Below are 17,647 nucleotides of genomic sequence, written 5' to 3'. Positions count from 1 at the left end.
TTTCAGGCTCACAATTCAGAACCCTGAACATTCGCGCCACACTCAAAATATCGCCTGTCACGCTTAACGCCTGTCTCCCCAGCAAAAAACCAAACCAAAACAAAAACCCTTTTTGGCTCGCCCCCTGCAGAAGGCCCAGGTCGGGTAACTATTTCCTATGTGAAGCCCGTGCCATTATTCAAGTGTTTCTGACAACTAACACGACATGGAGTCGCTGCTTGGAAACAGATTTGTTTGGTGTGATGAGAGGACCTGCGAGGCTGCTGGGAGTTCCTGTGCACGCACCTTGGAGACCATGACTTGCAAAGCTTGAAGGGGAGTATTTGCAAGTGCACAGTCTATACCCTGTGGGCTGGGAGGTGGGTGGACAGCCTCCGAGGTGATGGACACGGCCTCAGAGCTAAAGCTGGGGCTTCACATCGGTCTTGTGAGGACCAAATGAGGCAATGGAGAAAACACTAAGGCACGGTGCCTGGCACCTGTAAGCCCCTAGTAGATGTTGGCTGGCTGTCATTGTCATTGCTGTCTTTAACCTCCTCCCTTCTATGGGCTCATTAAAAAAAAAAAATTTATTTATTTGAGAGAGAGAGGAAGAGACACAGATCTTTCATCCACTGGTTCACTCCCCCAAATAGCTGCAACAGCCAAGGATGAGCCAAGTTGAAGCCAGAAGCATCTTCCAGTCTCTCCTGTGGGAGGCAGGGGCCCCCAAGCACTTGGACTACCATGAGCTGCTGTTCCCAGGTCAGTAGCAGGGAGCTGGATCGCAAGTGGAGCGGCCAGGACACAAACTGGCACCCACTATGGGCTCCTTCTAAGACAAAGCATTTAGTCTTTGTCTCTTCATCTTTGCCCAGAACAAAAAAAGGCAGGAGGGTGCCAGAGTGGCTAACTGAGGGCAGCTGTGGGCAGTCTGGGGCTATCCCTGGAGCTGCGGTAGGGCATCCCAACAGACGCAGAAGGGCCAGAGGAGCTGTCCCAAGAGCCAGAGATGACATCTCAGGTGCCACTGCCAAGCAAGCGACAGCAAAGTCCTAAGCCTGGACACTCACTCCCTTGGCTGAGCCTCTGCCTCACACCTGGGCAGCGGCTCCTGTCCCTACCCTGTCTATCTCCTGGTGCTGGGAGCACCTTTATCTACACTCCGCTCTTCGGAACGCCTCATTAACTTCCTCAGCTAATTTTACAATTTAAGCAAACACTACATTGGTGCCTCGATTCAGCCAGCCCCTGACTGTGGCAAACTTTCCTAACTGGGAGATGGAGGAAAAAAAGACGGTCCAGGCAGAGACTGAAAGGAGTCCTGGAAACCGAAACGAGAGAAGCAGGAGCAAGCGAAACAGTCAGCCACACTCTGCACAGCCCTGCGTGCCTCCAGGGCACAGCCACAGGCTGTGCAGGTCGAGATGCAAGGGCAGGACGCCAGGCCGGCCACGTGGTGGCAGCCAGCTGGAGCGCCGCGCTGACAATGACTCCCCTGTCACCTTGAGGGCCGGGGGCTCCATCAGGAGGCACAGTGACATGGTGTTCTCTGAGGGGCATGACTCAGTGCTGCTGGGCCACAGGCCAGAGGTGAGGCAGGGCCGCCCAGAGGACGCGTTCAGCGTGGCTGCGCCTGGGGCCCCTTCCAAAGGGCACTGAAAGGCCCTTCCCAGCCCACTGAGTGCAGGCCCCGTGGATGCCCGTTTCCCACCTCCTGATTAAGATTCTGAATGGGGGTGGAGGTCTGGGTAGCATGGCATGGCTAAAGATGTTCGCCACCTACAATCCCATGGGATGGAAAAGACACACACACACACACACACCCCCCACCACCACGAGGTTCTCATCGCGGTCCGGTTTATCCAAACTGCAGCTCACCTACCCAGGAAGGATGCAATCCCAGCAGAGACAAAGGGTATGACTCTGCTCTCAGTACTTGTACCAGGGCCTGCCCTCAGCACACAGGTAAGCAAAAAAAGACATGGCCCTGTCAGTCTCCTTGCTCCCAGGTCAGCTCCAAAGCTTGCACCTGTTCTTCTCAGTCCATTACTCCAGGGCGTCTTAATCGAGACCCGAAATCTAAATCAGTGCAAAACTGGCCCCCAGCAGGGCTTGCTCACCTGCGCTGGGTTGTTCCCATCAGGCCCTAGGGAAGGGGACAGACAGCAGCCTTCCATCTCCCACCCACTGTCTATCCTGGACTCCTGTTAACAAAGGCAATGGGGGAAGATGCCGGCAAATCAGAAGTTTTGGAGTTCTCTCCTTACCTGGAGTTACTTTGTTACTGAAAACAACTGTGGGCTTGCATAATTACCCCAACAACACGCAGCCGCCAGTGAGCTGCCCGAGCTCAATTAGCTTCTAATAGTCAGCGAGACTACTACCCCAGAAGACTTTTTATCCCAGCTGCCTAATGAAAAGTTTACAATTTGCCTTTTTGTCCCTCTTCCCTAGCAAGCAAAAGAACTACAATCAAAACAGGACTAGTTTTGGAGTGGAGAGAAGGAGGAAGAAGTTTAATGTTAACTACCGGGGAGAAGTCTTTTTTTTTTTTAAGGTTTTTATTAATTTGAAAAGCAGAGTTACAGAAAAATGGGGGAGAGAGAAAGACAGGTATCTTCCATCTGCTGGTTCGCTCCCCAGATGGCCACAATGACTGGGGCTGGGCCAGGCCAAAGCCAGGAGTTTCAGGTCTCCTATGTGGTTGTAACAGCCTAAGGACTTGGGCCATCTTCCACTGCTTTCCCAGGAATATTAGCAGGGAGCTGGATCAGAAATAGAAGAGCCAGGATTCGAACCAGTACCTATAAAGGATGCTGGCATCACAGGCAGCGGCTCAAGGCCAGCTGCAGGGGGAAAAGTCTAGAAGAGACATCGTTGTCAAAATGAATCCTGGAGAGAGCCAAGCAAAGGAGCCCCTAACTACAGAAGCACCAGCCCTCTCCCATCGCCTTCCACCAAGGGCTCCTGCTGCACTAAGGGACTCATGGGGAATCTTGGATGCCTCAGCGTGACAGGGCCCACAAACGCCCTCCTGGGAGGCCAGGTCTGTCTTGAACCTCACCCAGGGGTCACCCTCTGCACTCTGTCTGCTCAGCCTGCGCTCTGTGGAGCTCCAGACACTCACAGCATATCTGGGGGCTTCTCAAGACCCCCTCCCAAGAAATCAACACTCCTCTGGCTTTGGACCCAAGTTGAAAGCATCCCTTTCATAGGTGTGTTCATTTGGTAAAGGGACCAGCTGAGGTGGGAGAAGAGGACTTCAAGTGCAGGGCATTGGGCTCTAAGCCTCTTTGAGACGCTGTGGCAGCGGCGAAGGAGAGGGGGAGGAGGAGCTTGCTAGCCAGTTCCAGCTCGGCCAAGTTCTCGGCCCCTCTAGTCCAGAAAACTAGCCCGCTACCCAGCATACGGCTCCTTCTGGGGAAGGAAGTGGGGAAGACTCCACCCCAACCCCACAGACCTCCTACGTGAAGCCATTTTCTCCTCACCTCTCGCCCCCTGCGGAGACAAGGAGCATACCCACCACAGGTGACACTGTCTCTTGCCGGGGCACTGCTGTCCCCCTTTCGGCCAGACTGTCCACGCCCCAAGGGAAGGACACTGGCTTCACGCCCCTGCCCATGCCACTGGCCTTCAGTTCAGCAGCTGTGAACTTCTCCCCAGGAGACCCAGGAGAGGGCCATGCGTGTGACCCGGAACAGTCATTGAGGTTTTTCTCGGTTGCCCAATCTTCACCATCTGGCTCCCATTTGGCGGATCTTTTTGCTCCCCAGAGAGGGCTCCAGCAGCCCCAGCTGTGTGCCTGGGGAAGACGAGGTTGTCAGAGAAGAGGCAGCACTACCCCCCATGCCAAGTCGTCCAGCTTCACAGGACATAGCAGGGCCAGGCAGGGCGGCTGCAGTCCTCCTGACCATCCCACTCCGAGGGCTAGAGCTCTATGCAGCTCCTGGTCCCAGCTCCCATGTGTACGGCTGCAGGAGGTGAGCTTACCTGAGCGCGCAGCATGCCTCCTCCCCCAGCAGGGCCCACACACGCAGCTCTCTACTTCTACTCTTCTCCGTGCAGCAGGAGTGAGGCCAGGACACAGCCAAGCTCTCCCCTGGGTGGGGAGAGCCACCCCCAGACCCTCCAGCAATGCTCCCAGAACTACCCACCCTAAGGCGTTGTGCAGGAACAATGGCCACACCTCAGCAACCAGGGAACACTTCCTGTGCAGGCAGAGCAGGAAGAGACTAATAAGCCACACCTGCTCCTGGTGGCGCAGGTGCATGGCCATGTGGGGCAGTAACCAATTACTGTATTGGCCACCCCACCCCAGAACCCCTGAGCACAGACCCTTCCCAATCTCACTCCCCAGGCCTAAGACATTGGGTTAGCTCCACAAACAGAAAAGCAGGTCAAGCACTCAAAAGCAGTAGGCCAGAGGTTCAGGGTCAGGAGCAGTTGTAGCGTTTACTAGAAGAAAAGCAAAGGTAGGCAGGAGGGGACAGAGGGCCTGGCTTCAGATCCAGCCATTGCCTGGCTGTGTGCTCTTAGGCGAGTTGACTCTTTTTTTATTTGACAGGTAGAGTTATAGACAGAGAGACAGAGAAAAAGGTCTTCCTTCCATTGGTTCACTCCCCAAATGGCCGCTACGGCCGGCGCTGCGCCAATCCAAAGCCAGGAACCAGGTGCTTCTTCCCAGTCTCCCATGCGGGTGCAGGGCCCAAGCACTTGGGCCATCCTCCACTGCCCTCAAAGGCCACAGCAGAGAGCTGGACTGGAAGAGGAGCAACCAGGACAGAATCCGGTGCCCCAACCGAGACTAGAACCCGGGATGCTGGTGCCGCAGGCAGAGGATTCACCTAGTGAGCTGACTCTTACAGTCTCAGTGTTCTCAGCTGTCAAGTGGAACCAGCCTGTCTCACTTCCAAGATGAACGGAAAATTAAGTGAGCTCACATATGCAGAACACCAGGCTTGGTGCGTGGAACACAACAGGCACTCGGGAAGCGTAAATACCTTCCTCTGTTTCCCGAGTCTTCTGCATCCATTCTGAGCCACTCGCTCATTGAACAGATGCCAAGTATTTACCGGGAGCTGCTGTGTGTCAGGCCGTGAGGGTGCAACAGAACCCGCCACTAACAAGGGCCCTGCCTCCCCGCTTGTCTCTGTTCAGACTGCCAGCTCCCAGGGCTGGAAGGAAGCAGGGGCGTCTTGGGTGTGTTCCCTCCCTGGGCTCATGCACACACCTGCCCATGCCAAATGCGACAGCCGCTATGCAGGTGGGTGACCACGCCAGGTCAGGGAGTTGGGGGGGGGGGGATGGACACACAGAAATAAGCCACGTGTTCTCAAGAAGTCTACAGCTTAGTTGGTGAGAAAGGAATCACAGATAAATAGCTACTCTACAAAAAGGGTGATGGGGGGGGGCCCTAAGGGAGCAGATAAACCGTACACACGATCAGATGGGGCGGCCCTTGTCCTGCCCAGACAGATGCATCCCACGGCTGAGCAGGTTCACTTTGAACAGAGAGGAAAAAGGGACCCCTGGCTGGCCTGGCACCATTCCCGGCACAGGAACAGGATCCATTCCAAGCAGCCAGGGGCAGGTGAGAGCCTTTGCCTTCAGCTCCCAAAACTCGTGCTTCTTGGGACTGAAGGGCTGACCAGATAGATCAATCCTGCCCAAACCCCACTGATTTCTGAAAAACCACCTAGCTGTTGCCGGGATGATGAAAGAATCTCGCCATTCAAAGGCTGGGTCCGCAGTGGGAGGGAGGAGGAGCTGGGGGGGGAGGGGCCTGGGAAAACAGGGACACGCCCCCCGATACGGATCAAGGCTGGGGAATAACCAAAAGGCAAAGGGAATGCATGCACTAGAGCCGCTTTACTACCTAATTAATTCCGTAATTTCGAAAACAATTTTATTTATGTTCCATTTACCACATCAAAAGTGGAAAAAAAATCCTACCGATGCTAAAATATTACCTCAAGGCATCTATTTTTAATCAGTTAAAAATAAAGGATTGGGGGAGTCTAAGAAATAATAATAAACTAGCCCTGGTTTCTCTCTCCCGGGCAGACCACCAAACCTGAGGGGGGTGGAGGAAGGAAAGAGAGAGAAAAGAGAGAGGGGAGAGGAGAGGAGGGGGGGGAGAGAGAGAGGGAGAGAGAGGAGAGGAGAGAAACACAGCCAAGCCCTCTCTGAGAGCCTTCCTGACTGCTGAAAACTGAGCTTGTCAAAAAAAACAAATCCATAATGGCCCGAGGCTCCTCTCCAATCTATTTTCTGCTCAGCTGGTTTTAAATGAAGTTATTATGAGTCATTAAAACACCCGCAAGCCAGTGGAAGTCAGCCAATTACAATTTTAAATTTAGCCTGTTCTCTGCCCCATTCTCTTGTTTTCTTCCTTTGCCCACAGAACGCTGCTGCTGTTATTTTTTCCCTCCCTTCCTTTACCCAAAGCAGAGGAGACAGTTATGAAAATGCATAGTAGTGCGCGCCACACAGAATCATTCATAGGAAACTCGAATTATCACAGGAAAAAAAAACCCCACAAACTTCTGTCCCCTCCGAAGTCAACCCAGGTCCCGCCTTAGCCCACTGGATTCCTCAGAAACCCCAATCGGGGCCCTACAGGTCAGGGTTCCTTGGTGGGGTCACACAGCACCAGCAAGCCCCCGGCTGAACCTGCAACGTCGGATAATTAACGAGCAGCGCCGAGGTTCCCATGCAAAGGTAAAGCAGGCTTTGCAATCAAGCATGAATGTCGGTAAGTCACTAGATATGATGAGCTCATTTAGCTTTTGAATCTTAAGGTAATGGTCTGTGCGGGCCCATTACAGCGAAAGAACAATTTTGAGTATTTCATGTAAATGCTGCTTCTCAACCTTTTTTCTTTTCTTTTCTTTTTTTTTTTTTTTTTTTGCCTTACGCTTGCACACACAACCCCCTACACACGCACGCATGCACGCACAGTGTTCTGATTAGGACCTTGCCCCTCACTGCTGGGAATACAACAGCAGCTTTCCCCACCTTCTGGCCCAGAGATCTGAATCAACTGTCTCCACCTACCCTGACCAACAATGAGGCTGCGAGCTCCACAGAACTCTGCATGTGTTCCCTGTCGCCTCTATGCCCCTCTCCCAGGCGCGCGCGCGCACACACACACCATGAGGGGTCCAGTCCTCTGCCCTAGCCAGACTCACAATTCCACTGCTCCAGAGAAGCAGAGCCCGAGAGATGCAGTCAGCAGGACCACTCGGGCAGGTGCACACAACGTCATCTCTCTGAGTGTCACCGAGGGGCAGTGTGGAGGCTGAGAGGCCACCCCGTGTGCCTATCCTCTTGGTGCCTCTGGGTGAGAAGGTGCTTAGGGTCTGTCCCGACCAACCAGCTTCACTGAGAACAGACTGAAAGATCAAGAGACTCACTCCCAGGCCCACTGTGACAGCCACAGCTTACCAAAAGCAAAGGGATCTGGCTTGAGCCCAGTGGAATACAAGCCCGAGGCCTGTGCACACCACTGCCCTACACCCTGAGTCACCAGAGCTGAGCAGATTCCCCGCCCCCAAAGCCCCAAGTCTCCCCACTCAGCTGCTCCATCTCGGGGGCCCTCCTCCACTCCTGATGGCTCCTTGTGGTTTGTTCTCCCCAAGACTGAGAAAGCCAGAGCCTCAGGGCCCTCCCTGGCACCAGCCCCTGCCCTGGAGCAGCTCCCACGTATGATATTGCGAATCTGTGTCTGAGGGAGGGCACCTCAGGCCCCACCAAACCCAAATCGGCCCAAGTCGTCCACCGCTTGAGTGACAGGATACTCATTTATTCAGCAAATACTTATCGGAAGCCTTCTAGGAGCCGGGCACACTGCCAGGCTGTGGGCACGCGGGGCAAACCATCTGCAAGGTGTCAGGAGGATTCTGCACTCAGCACGCAGGACAGAGGGAGGCAGAGCACCAGCAAGGTGGACTTTGAGTGGCAAAGTCCAGCGAGGGCCTCACAATGCCTAACCTTGCTCATCTACTTCGTGCAAAGCCTTAACGCAACTTAGAAAACATCCAGGGACCTAGGAAGAGCAGGCTGTGAGGCAGAGAAGCTCCACGTTCATCCCTTCGAGGCAAGAGTTGGAGGTTTTGGGTGCTGGGGACATTCTACAGTCTCCCAGGCCTCTGGGCTAGGGGGACACTTTGTTCCCCCTTCCAACCATTGCCTAACTTCCAGGCCAAGAAACTTCCAGGAAGAGGGAGGGACGGATTTGGAGACAGACAGTGAGAAGAGATAGAAATTAAGACAAAGACAGAAGGAAGACAGGAAACACACAGGGAGGCTTGTCAAGAGAGCCTGAGGCCGACACAGACAAGGACTGAGGACAAAGGGATGGAGTGCGATGAGAGGAGCCGGGGAGATGGAAGGAGCACAGGGGAGTGCTGCTCAAACCACACACCTGCCACCACCGAGGCGGCAAGGAACAGCCTGCGACAGCGTGACAAACCGGGCAAGGCAGCACCTGAGCCCCAGAGGCTGAGACCCAGGCACGGCCAGGGCATGGAGCTGGGGCCGGAAGACGGCATGGAAGCCCCCCTCTGAACCCTTCCAGCAGGGGGCATGTCCAGGAAGGCAAAGGCGGGTGAAAACAACACGTAAGAAAAGGGCACTGCCTGCGGGTGGACCCCATGCAAATACCCCAACCCTGAGCCCCCATCATCCATTCATCCTCAGACAAAAACTAGGGCCGCAAAGCAGCCCAGCACTTCGGATGGATGGAAGAAGCAAGGAAGACGAGAAGAGAGAAGGAGAATGAACGGTGGACAGACAGCTGTCCCTGCAGCTACCCCCAGGACTCCCTTCATTTCCTAGCAGGAGCGTCATCAGCCAGTTCTGCACAGCCGAGTGGTGCAAGAGAGGGGCTGCGTAGGAGAAACCACCCTACTTCGGGGTAGAAAAACCACTGGGGGGTGGGGAGGAGACAGAGAGAGAAAGGAGAGGGAGGCAGAGAGAGGGAGGAGGAGGAGGAAGATTATTACATAATTTCCACTTTCTTTCCTCCACCCTTAAAGTAATGTTCTATCTGACAGGCTCTTCTCTGGGGGAGGGGGAAAAATGACAAATCCCATCCAAAATTCAACAGCCTGTGTTCTGTTCAGAGAGCACACAGTGTACTGTACAGCCCATAAAACTCCAAACAGCCTCCAGACACTGCCGCAATCGTCCTCCATCAAAACACTTTGTCTTGCATACAAAAATAAGAGACAGCGCTGAGTGGAATACACAATCAGCCCATTACAGTACGGCGAGACTGCTCCTTAGCAACGAGGGGGCTCTACAGCCGCGATGCTCTACAGGAAGCAAAATCTGTCGAGCCTGTTGGGCAAATGATAAACATTAGCAGTATTAAAAAACACAAAAGCCATGTAAATGGATAGACATAATGTGGAAGCGAATTTATAGAATAAATTGGGACGGGGGGCTTGCGAGGTGCCGGGAGAGGCTGGGATCCAAAGGGGTGGATGAACCATCTTCCCCAACCCCTGCCAAGGCACCATATGGAGGCAGAGACGTGTGTATTGGGGGGGCTGTAGGGGGAGAGAGATGCAAACCTCCTCTTCCTCACACAGGGGCTGGAGGTGCAAGGCTGGGAGAGAAGTGGTATAAACACTGTTTAATACCATGACCTGCACTCAACTTTCCCAACTTTCTCAGCTCAGCTGGCCTGACCAGAGCTCTTCAGGGGCTGGGGGCCCTGGCCTCGCACACCCAGGGCCCATCCATGGACAGACAGAAGCAGGGGATCTGTCCTCCCTGGGGCCAGCATCGCACCCGGGACTATCACAGAACCTGATTGTGTTGCTGTCAACACAATCCCTGGCCCCAAAACCCACCAAACAACAACAGCAACAAAACACTCTGACAGCAAAATCAACAACACCCGCCAGGGCTAGAATATCAGTATATTTCATCAGGTAAAAGGGAGAAACACTCGGGCTGTGAATCGGCGGCAGGGTTTCGGATCTCAGCCAAAACAGGAGCTAAAAAGCAAAACTATATTCTTTCAGTCTCCATTTAAGCTCTTGAGGCAGAAAGTGAGAGGGGGCGGGGCTGGGCAGGGGGCAGTGAGGCAAGGGGAGAGGAGAAGGGGGCAGGAGAGAAATGTATTTTTCATCAGCCAGTGTATAATTTATAAACAGCATTAAACAGTTTTTGTTTTCTTTTTCCTCTCTCCCGTGTATGGGCTTGGACGGCAGTCAAGCCTGCATTAATTTCTGCTTTGGGTACAGTGTGTTCTTGGAGGCGCATCTGCAAGCGATCATAAACTCTCTGGAATGCTGGCAGAACATCCAGACCTGCCGGCAGGCCAGTGACGACACCACTCTGGGAAAAAGTTCGGGAAGCAGGCCAACCTCAGAGGGAGGGGGCGAGAGAGAGCAGTGTGTTCAGGAGAGAACCAGAGAAACAGCCTTCCTTTCACTCTTTGCTCTCTCTCTCTCCAAGCCCTCCACCCACACGGACCCAAGGGAGGACCCTCTGATCTTTGGTCTCCTCCACTCTCACAACCCTGCCCTCGGTGGTGCCAAGTCTTAGGGCCCAGAGCAGGTTGCTCCTGCCTTATCTCCCGGCTCTACCCTGAAGGTAGAGCTCGCAGGAGCTGGAAGGAGAGGTAGTTGCAGAGCAGGCAGAGAAAAACAAGACTGGCCACGAGCTCTCCTGTGCCCGCCCGGACAGTCCCCGCACCCCCCATCTCTTTCTCTGAGCAGATCACTAACCCGGGAAGAGAGAGGGGAAAGGGAGAGGAAGCTGCAAGATGAGAAGCAGCCCCAGGCCCAACGACCCCATCTTAAGACCCTAGGGTGGCTCTCCCTCCGGTCATGGGCAAGGGGACCACCTCTGGGAATTCGTCACTTTCTTCCCCTACCTTCTTGGGCTCTAAGCAGCAGCAGTCTGGAACCCAAAGCCAAGTGCTCCAAAAAGGAAGGGAGGAAGGCAGGAAAAAAGAAAGAAAGAAATGAGAAGCTGCAAGGACGAGGCACTCCTCTTTGCCATCTGGTTATTTTCTTCCTGCACAGGATCACCACAGGGGACAGCATAAGAGAACCAGTCCCCTCCCCTGCTGGACAGATGACCCACGCCCCCCATGACAGACCCCGGCCACCTCACGTCATTGCTAGAATCTGAAAATCTATGAGGTCAAGTCCACGTTCATCCCCCTGTGGTTGTGACTCAGAGGCCACACCTCGCAGTGCCTGGGCAAGGGCACGGGAGCAGTGAGAGGAGGGGGTCTGCCCCCGCCCCCACCAGAGGGACCAACGGCCAAAACAGGGCTATGTGGCCCTAACCAGGGCCGGACTCTCCACACTCCAGCCGTGGCCAGCGTGGGCTGCCCACCCTGACTCTCCCCAGGATGCCACCCAGTGCACATCAGAACGTCCCACAGTCCCTTCTGCTCCTGTGTCCCTCCCTCTCAAGCTTGCAGGGCTTCAGGGAAGCGCCAATCATTCTGCCACTCAAGGCCTTCGGCTGTCGTCCCGCCTCTCCTTGAGCGCCCTGCACTCTCCTCCCCGTGCTGGGTGCTTTCTGCTGCTCTCCCCAGTTTGTCCAGGAGGACCCTCCCGTGGAAGGGCCCCTCTGCCTGCACAGTTCCCTGGGCACCGCGTCCTGCCACACAGCCCAGGCTCCATTCTTTGGGCGTGATCTCACGACAGAAACTCCCTGAGGGCAGGGATGCTGCGGTATTCTCCACCCTTCAGTGCACAGAGCCCGGCACGTGCCTTGCGCCCAGTCTCACAGGACCCAGAAACGAATGGCGCTCCCAGCACAGGGCCAGGCCACCCAAACACACAAAGCCCTGGTAGCTTGCAGCCGAATCCGCACCAGGGGCCAGCAGGGCTAGGTGTGTGCTTGCTTACAATCCACCTGCCCATATGGGGAACACCACCATACCCAACTGGAGTCTGTGTCCTCTGCAGCGACAGAGAACAAGGAGAGGCAAAGAGATCATGGAGCCACTGATCCCACAGGGCCCGATCGCCACAAAGCAGCAAGGCAGCAGGGGTGGGGGTCCTCCCCACGCCCACAGGCACAGTCCTGTGCCCAAGCTTTACCCCCGCCCAAGGCCAGCTCAGCGAAGCCTCTGAGACTGCCTTTCTTCCCAGTCCTTCTGACCTCAAAAGCCACCTATGTGCATCCAGGGCCTGGGCCAGATAGCTCTTTAGTTCATGAGTTACTTTACTGCTGGTTCGTTGCAGCTTCTTGTTACCATCAGGTATGTCTCATAAACACTTGATTAGTTAACGCACTCAAATCTAAATAAAAACTTCAATTACACTGAACATTCCCTACTACCATCTAGGATCTTAAAAACACATGAAGAAGAAGAAGAAGAAAGAGAGAGAGAGAGAGAGAGAGAGAGAAAGCACTGCGTCTCAGACAGGCCTCCTACAGGGCAAACTTCTAATTAAACAAATTGTCAATTTCAACACAAAGCAAACTGATTTAGGAGTATAAATTTAGTATTCCAGTCACTGGAAATAAGGCCCGCATTGTGGATCTCCTGCAGGCTGATTCCATCCGATAGGAAACGCAGGGTAGAGGAGGAAGCCAGGGAGAGGCTACGGAGCAGCAGGCAGGAGCATTCTCTGCCTCTCTCTTAAAGAACATCTCGGCGGAATTCAGTGTGGCCTCTTCGCCAGCATCAGAGAAACTCATTTCTTGCCTCTTCCTTCACCCCACCCCTACCAGATCAGAAAAAAAAAAAAAAAAAAAAAATTAATCGTGTATGATGACAAACTTGGCTCAGCACTCACTGTACATACTGTACCCACAAGTCTGGCTCGCAGCCAGGCCTGGCTGGGCGCCAGAACTACAATAACAAACACTGGCAGTGCTAGCCAAGAGAGGGGGCGGGGGCTGTGGCATGCAGAGCTAGTGAGGAAGTGAGCTCCACGCAGCGCCTCCACCCAGCCCCACAGAACAGCAGGATCGGCAGCATGGAAGGGAGTGGCCATGGCCCCCAGGCAGATCCGGGGTTCTGGAGTGACTGTCACCTTTCTAGGCTCCCCACTGCCTCCCCACTACCTCCCCCAGTTAGCTCCTGTGCAATGGGTCTGCACTGTAGACCTGGAGACTGCTTGGTGCTATCAGCTGCCTGCACGCACCTTCAAAGCAGAGCAGTAGCAAAATTTCAGCTCGTCCAATCAAATACCTCTTCTAGAGCATCACACTGTTTTGTGATCCGGCATCTGGGGGCAGCAATCGGAGCAGGTGGAACCTCCACCAGAATCTGTCAGGCCCAGCCTGATCCCCCCGGCGAGGCCAGGACTCTCCAGAGAGCCCCGAGGTAAGCAACTGTGCAAGTGAGCCAGCCGCTCTAAGCCCTCTGTGTTGTTTTGTTTTCAGGACACGCCAGTGAGGGTGAGGGACCCGCTGGGGACAGTGGGAAGAACCCAAAGAGTTGACTTCCCCAACTCTGCAGGCTGTGAGTGAAGCACCACCATGACTCATCACACCTGCCCAGCCCCAAATCCTCGCTGTGGGACGAGTCATTCCACACAGCCAGCTGTGCTGCCCACAAAGCCCAGCATGCTAAGGGAAAAGCAGGAGCACAGGACCCCGCTCCCAAAGCCTCCAGGCATTCATATGGGACCACGGGACCTCAAGGTAGTGTCTCAAGTAGGACCGGGCAGCACTTCCCCAGGGAACCCCCAGCCCTACGGTGGCAGGGGTAGAGGGTAATAAAGCCAACTTCACGTCTGATTTGGGGACCCTGTGCCCACCTCGAAGTATGAATACAGCCCCTGCCCTCACTGGTGGCCCCTCCAACAGGGCAGCCGTGTGCTTCACAGGAGAGACAGTGGCTAACTTCCACCTGGCTGCCTGCCTGGAAGAGGGGGCAATGTGGGCCAGTGGGCTCCAGGCTGCCCCCACAGCGAGCTCCTCAGAGGAGCCTAGAGTTCTCCTGAGTTGTTCCGCGGCCTCCCAGGCGGCACTCATTCATTCAGTGAACATTTGTTAACTCCAGGCAATACGCCAGACCCAGTGAGGACAGATCCTGCCCCTGAAGGTCCATTAGAAGAGCAAAGGGAAAGCCACACTTACCAAGACTGATTGTACACAAAGCACAGCACTGAGTAGCTGAGTCTTACATCTCCAGGCGGGCTCAATGTTCTCATTTTACAGATTAAGAGACTGAGGCTCCGAGTTTGCATTTCTTTCCCAAGCTCACATCATCCAGAGGTGAGTGGCCAAATTCTTCCCACCATATCACTATGGCTTCCATGTGGGAGACACAGGGCAAGACCATAAGTAACCATAACATGCGGAAGACAAGACTGAGCCCTGGCCGGCGCCGTGGCTCAACAGGCTAATCCTCCGCCTTGAGGCGCCGGCACACCGGGTTCTAGACCCAGTCGGGGCACCGGATTCTGTCCCGGTTGCCCCTCTTCCAGGCCAGCTCTCTGCTGTGGCCCGCGAGTGCAGTGAAGGATGGCCCAGGTCCTTGGGCCCTGCACCCCATGGGAGACCAGGAGAAGCACCTGGCTCCTGGCTTCGGATCAGTGCGGCGTGCCGGCCGCAGCGGCCATTGGAGGGTGAACCAACGGAAGGAAGACCTTTCTCTCTGTCTCTCTCTCTCACTGTCCACTCTGCCTGTCAAAAAGGAAAAAAAAAAAAAGACTGATCCCAAAGAGAGCTTCTGAAAGAAGAAATGTGGGCACCCAGAGGAGGGCATGATTGCTTCTGGCTGGAGGGGGGAACTGCTGAGGATGGCATTGTCCGAGGGACGCTGGGAGACATAGGAGAAGGGCTGTCCTGAGCAGATGATGGAGTGAGAACCACTCGGTGTCTCGGAGGACAGGAGCACCACCAGTAACCCCACGGGTGGACGAGCGCAGTTGGTGCACCAGCCTCAAGGAACGAGTCACTGGGGCGAGTTCCCGAGAGGACAAGGGACCTTTAACAACAGGCCGGGAGGTACAGGCCCTCCCAGGCCACTGAGGCAGGGGGCAAAAGGAACAATGGTGGGGCAGGAATGGCTAACCTGGGTGGCAGACCGTTCACAAAGCCACACGCTGAACTCTAAACAATGCCCACAGCTGAAGGGAAGCAGGAAGCTACACGGTGCAGTAAAACAGCATGAAAATAAACAGCAATGAGCACCAAGCAGGTACTGCACACAGGGTGCCAGGACTCGGGACTGGGCTGAGGCGAGAAGGTGGGTGGGACCAGGCCGGTCCGGGGGCACAAGGGGTGGAGTGTGGAGGCCCCATGGGAGTAGAAGACACAGGGACCCGAGGGTGGAGCAGACACGCTGAGACGGACAGCTGCTGGCGGTGGCCGAGTCCCTGGATCTGGGAGGTGGAAGAATGGGGCCCATGGGAGAGAGTCACATGGGCTCTGCAGCAAGGCAGCTAAGCTGAAGCAGAAGAGGCTGCGACAGAGCCCATACACACCATGCCCACAGTGGGATGGCTGGGGAGAAGACAGAAGCACATGGCTACCAGGCACGGAGTCTCTGGAGCGAGATGACAAGACAGCTTTGGGGAATGCAGGGAGAGGGGATGAAGGCACACACTAAAGCCACTGACATTTATGAAATACCACTTCTATGCCAGGGATTTGCTACAGATGCCTCCACTATAGATTCTGCCACCTAATACTCAAGAAATATATATATACATACACACACAAATACACACATATATACAAATACACAAATAACACATACACACACATGTATATGCATTAGCAACCCTGCATTGACAGGGCTTCACAAGATACATCTGGCCAAGGTCACACAGAAGCCCAGATCACCAACATGATCTGAACTCTCCCCGGCCCAACCCTGACGCCCATGCTCATTTCACAAGCATGAAGCACCTAGAGGCCCAAGCTTGCAGCAGTATGGGGAAAGAAGAGGTGGACCTGGGGGCTGTCTACGTAAGGGGAGAGCAAGAGCAAGACCAAGTGAGAAGACGCTCCTGTCCTCAAGTGACTCCAAGACAGAAAGGCAAGTGAACTAACACAGCCCTGGCAGGGAGCTGTCGATGCCTCTACAGCTAAAGGCACATGAGCCTCGGGTCTCGGGACGGAGGCACCCAACCTGCTGGATCCTTCCCTTCCCCGGGAACACCCGGGCCTGCTGAATGTCGGGGGCCTTCTCCACTTGCCACGCCTCGTGGAGCAGAGCAGCTTTACCCAAACATGAGCAAAATTACCAGCAGCCACACAGCCGACCCCACTAGAATTGGATAGAATTAACTTGCAAAAGACAGCATGCTATAACTAGCTTTGTGTTCCAACCTTTCTATATCTATTTAATTAAAGGCTCCTGTATAATGTGAACCCAATAGTCAGATTCATTAGACAGTGAGAACCTAATTCCACAACTGTTTTGCTAATGAAACTGCAGCCTACTTCGGAAGGTAGATCACACGGGGCACTGGGTGCCCAATGACACCCTGGGAGGCCCAGGACAGCATGAGGGCCGGTGCCTACAGATGGGCACTCCATTGAGATGGATTTTCTGCTCTGAGAACCTGGAGGAGTTTCGGGGCAAGGTGGACCAAGGCTGGCACAGGGGACATCCAGGCCACAGCAGACTCTGAGCAGGGGTGCGGGTGGCCGAGTGGGTCAGTTGGGGCGTCCTCGCCTACCTGAATGAGCCAGTAAGTGCATTCTCAGGCGCAAACTATCCAGGAACCGCTTTCCGCAGAGCTCACACCCGTACGTCTTCATCCCACTGTGCAGCTTCCTGTAGGGGAAAGGAAAAGACAGGTTGCAGCTGCTCAGGCTGGACAGAGGCAGGCCCACCCCTACCTGGTGGCTTGGTGCTATCCCTCTACAGTAAGGAGGACAGCAGGCGGAGGGCATGGCACGAATGGAGACACATCCTTGGGTCCCCAGGCCAGCCCTTTTACCCATGGAGTGCTGCCAACCCAGGATTCTTTCCTGGTCTTGGCTAACGGCCAGAGGAACAGAGCCCAGCCCGCTGCTTTACCCGCAAGGACGCAGACCAAGGGGGAAAACCAGATCTAGTTTCAGAGGGAGGAAGGGAGAAGTACCCAGCGTAACCAGACAGATGCTGAGAGGCCTGCTAGTCTCTCTACCTTCACCGTGTATGTGCCTGGCTCCCACTCCACCTATGAGGTTCAGGGGAACCGAACCTGGGTCTGACCTCTCTCTCCGGCGGCCACCCCAATGACAGGAGCGGGGGAGGTTCCTGAATAAGCTGATGGAGGAACCGATGTCTTTGTGGACACAGATCCCTCCCCACCCAGATCATCCAGATGTTCCAGGAACTGCGGTGACTCCAGCAAACACCCCCAGTTGTAGAGCCTCTTCCCTCTCCTCTATGTCTTGTCCCAACAGAAAGAAGAGTTTCAAGAAACCAGATGATGTTTTATACCCACAAGGTGGGAGCAGCATTGTAGGCTTTCCAAAGCACCTTCTGCCATAACAGTAATTCTGGGAGGTGGCCTGGGATGTGTGCTCAGCCCTGGGAAGACAGAGGCCCCTGCAACATCTGGCCACAGGCCCAGCCTGCAACAGCGCAGCCCGCGCACCCCAACTCCACATGCTGTGTTTGGTCATGAAGTAGCCATAAGCCCAGTAAGATGTAGGGAACTGGGCTGCTGGCAGAGCGTCCCAGCCTGGGAGAGGCTCTGAGCCACCAGCTGCCCAGCCACCCACACTC

The 17,647-nt window shown here is 54.8% G+C and overlaps 1 protein-coding gene across 3 annotated transcripts in view; it reads right to left on the bottom strand.

Moving 5' to 3' along the window:
• ZBTB16 (zinc finger and BTB domain containing 16) overlaps nt 1-17,647 on the bottom strand; it is a 189,171-nt gene that overhangs the window by 75,127 nt on the left and 96,397 nt on the right. For all 3 annotated transcript variants that reach the window (XM_062197041.1, XM_062197040.1, XM_062197042.1), the window contains one exon: nt 16,608-16,705. In XM_062197041.1, coding sequence (XP_062053025.1) covers nt 16,608-16,705 — 98 coding nt within the window. The remainder of the gene's footprint in view (nt 1-16,607; nt 16,706-17,647) is intronic.

Source organism: Lepus europaeus, chromosome 7 (assembly GCF_033115175.1).
Source record: "Lepus europaeus isolate LE1 chromosome 7, mLepTim1.pri, whole genome shotgun sequence".
Classification (NCBI taxonomy): Eukaryota; Metazoa; Chordata; class Mammalia; order Lagomorpha; family Leporidae; genus Lepus; species Lepus europaeus.
This window is presented reverse-complemented; position numbering and strand designations above follow the sequence as displayed.